This window comes from Malania oleifera, chromosome 6, assembly GCF_029873635.1.
Source record: "Malania oleifera isolate guangnan ecotype guangnan chromosome 6, ASM2987363v1, whole genome shotgun sequence".
In the NCBI taxonomy this organism is placed as follows: Eukaryota; Viridiplantae; Streptophyta; class Magnoliopsida; order Santalales; family Ximeniaceae; genus Malania; species Malania oleifera.
In genome coordinates, this window is record NC_080422.1 from 2,495,464 (window position 1) to 2,498,894 (window position 3,431).

Here is a 3,431-nt window from a genome sequence, read left to right on the forward strand (position 1 = left end):
TTTCTTAAAATTTTTCTTTTCACTCCAAAAAAAATATTATTATACAGACAATTTTAAACTCATTACTAATTAAATTTTATATTAATATTGAACATCTACCTCGACCTATCACATGTATGATTTAAATATTAACGTATCATTCTATAATTGATAGATTATAAATCCTATATAAAGAACTGTTTTTTTTTGGTTTGGACCACCAAGCCAGATTCCTTGCGATGTAAAACTTCGAATATTTCCTTATTAAAATAACATTCCAGAAAAGAACATCCATTCCATTACCATTTTATACAAGACCCACGACCCGATCATCCATCGACCCGAACCCAAACGACAATTTGGGCCGTAAAACCCACCCACTACCCAGTACCCACTTTCACTTCAGTTTTTCTTATTAAACAAACCCGAATCCTGCATCCTAGAGAGCGCCTTCTCGAACTGGCTCCACCTCTGCTCCAGCGTCCCAGTGTACCCGATCGACATCCTCACCAGCCCCGGCGAGATTCCTGCCAACCTCTGCTCTTCGGCGTTCAGTTCGCTGCTGGTGCTGCTGCCGGAGCAGGACATCAGGGTCTCGTGGTAGCCCAGGCTGACCGCCATGAACCCGAACTGGGTGCAGTTCTGGAGATGGTTCATCAGCCGGTTCGCCCGGTCCTCCGTCTCCATGTCCACGCACAGTATGCCACCGAACCCGTATTCCTTGTTGGCTATGGCCTTCAGGATCTGGTGCTGCGGGTGGGCCTCCAGGCCCGGGTATATGACCTTCAGGCCCAGTTTCTGCATCCTTTGGGCGAAGACCAGGGCCCGGTGGCAGTGCTCCTTCATTCTCAGGCCGAGGTGGGGGATTCTCTCTGAGAGCTCGAAGGCCACCTTGGCGTTCATTGTTGGGCCCAACAGCATCAGGGCCCCCTGCTGCAAGTCCATCATTGAGTTCACCAGGCTGGCAGGCCCACAGACAGCGCCTGCATGACCAGCAGTGTTAGTGCGATCGATAAAGCATGGGCCCAAACAGAGCCCAGCCCATGAAGGAGAAGCTGTCATTGTGTACAGTGATAAATGTGGGGGTGGAGGTGACTTTCCATCACATAATTATTTTTAATGCAATAAATTCCAAGTTAATTAATATTTAATTGCTTTCGAAAATTAAAAAAGAATCATAAATACGATTACGTTACGTATAAATGTTTTTTTTCTTAAAATATGAAATTCACATTTTAAAATTATTTATCCCATTGGAGAAGGAGGCGCCGGGGGGGGGGGGGGGGGGGGGGGGGGGGGGGGGGGGTGGGGTGAGCAACTTTATCATGACCCTTAGCCTTTATGTGTCACATGCAGACAAAAAACTTTACCTTCGTGATTTTCATCACATTTTAAAAATTGAAAAGTAAAGATGTACGTACGTCCAACTGTTCAGGACCTCAATGTCATAACACGTGGACGGTCCACAAGCGTTCACAAAGACTAACCTGCGATAATGTCCGCCCCACCGCTAATATATTTGGATATGCTGTGCACCACCACGTCGGCGCCCAGCCTCGCCGGCGACAGCACCATCGGCGCAAACGTGTTATCCACCACCACCTTCACCCCCTTATCGTGCGCTATCCTGCACAGCTCAGGCACGTCGGCCACCGTCAGCGACGGGTTCGCCATCGTCTCGAAGTACAGCACCTGCGTCTTCCCCTCCACGATAGCCGCCCGCACGGCTTCCAGGTTCGTCACGTTCACGAACGACGTCGTTATGCCGCACGCCCGAGGCAGGAAGTGGGTCAGCAGCGCGTGGGTCCCGCCGTAAAGCGCCTGCGACGCCACCACGTGGCCGCCGGCGCTGCAGAGCTGCAGGAGAACCGACGAGATCGCCGACATGCCGCTGGCCGTGCAGTAGGCGGCCTCGGTGCCCTCCATGGCGGCCATGAGGCGGCCGAGGTTTAAGACCGTCGGGTTGAAGTGGCGGCTGTAGATGAAGAAGTCGCGGTCCGCGCCGAGCTCGCCGGAGAACATGCGGCGCATGGTCTCCGGCTCCATGACGGTGAAGGTAGCAGAGGCCTCGATCGACATGTTCACGCCGCCGTGTTCGCCGAATTCGTGACGGGCGTTCGCCAGAGCCGCCGCCGGGTCCTCCCACAGAGGCGGGGGCGGGGCTGATTTCTTTGTCAGAATCATCGGCGGGTCGTCGTGCTTGGCGTCGAGGTCCGACGTGGTTCGCTTCCTGCCTTTAATAACGCCGCCGCCGAGTTCCGCTCCGGCCATATTAGCTTGTTGGGATTGGGAGTTGGGAGAGTAAGAAGAAGAGGGAGAGGAAGAGGAGTGGACAGACGATGAAACGGAGACCGACATTTGGTGGTTTATATAGCAAAAGGGGGAGTGGCAAAATGGAGTCGGCGAGAGTGGCTGTTGGGATTTTTTGGGTGGCCTAGGTGGAATTAAGTACATTGAACCTGGTCGTTTTCGTAAATAAAGGAAGAGGGTAGGCTCTGTTAAGTCTGAACAACGCCACGTTGGTCGCATTGTCACAAGCAGGACACACCGAAAATTAGGCGTATGAAAATACTTGTTTTCTTTTTCTACGAAGAAACTATTTTTACTATTTATTTTTTATTTATTGAATTATAAATTTATTTTTTGATTTTCAGAAAATGAAAATTCAAAAATAAAGGTGGACCAAGACTTATTTTAGTTTGATCGTTTATATACATGTTCGAATGCAACTTTTGGGAATTTTTTTCAAATTTAATTCATTTTAATTAAAAAATATTTAAGAAAAATTGGGGTGAAACTTTATTTCTGCAATTGATCCATCCATTAAAACGCTGAATCATTCGGACTGCGAATATCTTCTACCTCAGTAAGAACGTCTCGATCCTCCGCACCTCATCTATCTGAGTACCTAATATGACCCTTTAACTAAAGATGTCTTCCAAGAATAATGAATAATTAATTAATGTGTATTCTTGATTAATTAGATTGATTAAATCTTGAACAAGCTCAACTTTAATAAATTTATTGATAATTAAAACTTGGGTCCTTTTTGAACTTGACATATAACATATTTACTTAGGTCCTATGTAATAAAAAAAAAATGAAATGTCACGTCAAACCATTTTATTTTTTTATATTTCCTAAAATAACATATATTAATTTTGTTCCAAATGTAAACACTCCAATTTTAATTAGGCCGTTTTGGAAAGAATCGGCATATTAAAAGTTGACTTTAAATCTCAAAAATTGGAGGATCATTTTTGAAAAGTCTGACCGAATCTTGGTATTTCTAAATTGAACCCTGACATTTTTTAAAATTGAGTCCCGATTACATTTTAATCAAGTCCCTTTCAAAATAAGTAATTAAATTTCTAAAAAGAGTCCGGATATTTGTTTTAAGGTAGCTCCGGTAATTTAGTTTGAGTTTTGGCATTTTTTTAATTGAACCTTTT

At 45.4% G+C, this 3,431-nt stretch overlaps 1 protein-coding gene across 1 annotated transcript; it reads right to left on the reverse strand.

Moving 5' to 3' along the window:
• Positions 1-213: 213 nt before the first annotated feature.
• Positions 214-2,678, reverse strand: LOC131156996 (methionine gamma-lyase). The gene is made up of 2 exons (XM_058110804.1): positions 1,467-2,678; positions 214-962 (listed from the first exon to the last, which is right to left on the reverse strand). Exons 1-2 carry the CDS (start codon positions 2,506-2,508, stop codon positions 382-384), a joined length of 1,623 nt encoding a protein of 540 aa, XP_057966787.1. The 5' UTR covers positions 2,509-2,678; the 3' UTR covers positions 214-381.
• Positions 2,679-3,431: the final 753 nt, after the last annotated feature.

What these genes read in the sequence shown, in the direction of transcription:
- LOC131156996 (XM_058110804.1), bottom strand. Translation starts at nt 2,508, where the DNA reads ATGCGACCAACGTGGCGTTGTTCAGACTTAACAGAGCCTACCCTCTTC. An exon ending in TGGGGCGGACATTATCGCAG is followed by an intron (nt 963 to 1,466) that starts GTTAGTCTTTGT and finishes CTGGTCATGCAG; the next exon opens with GCGCTGTCTGTGGGCCTGCC.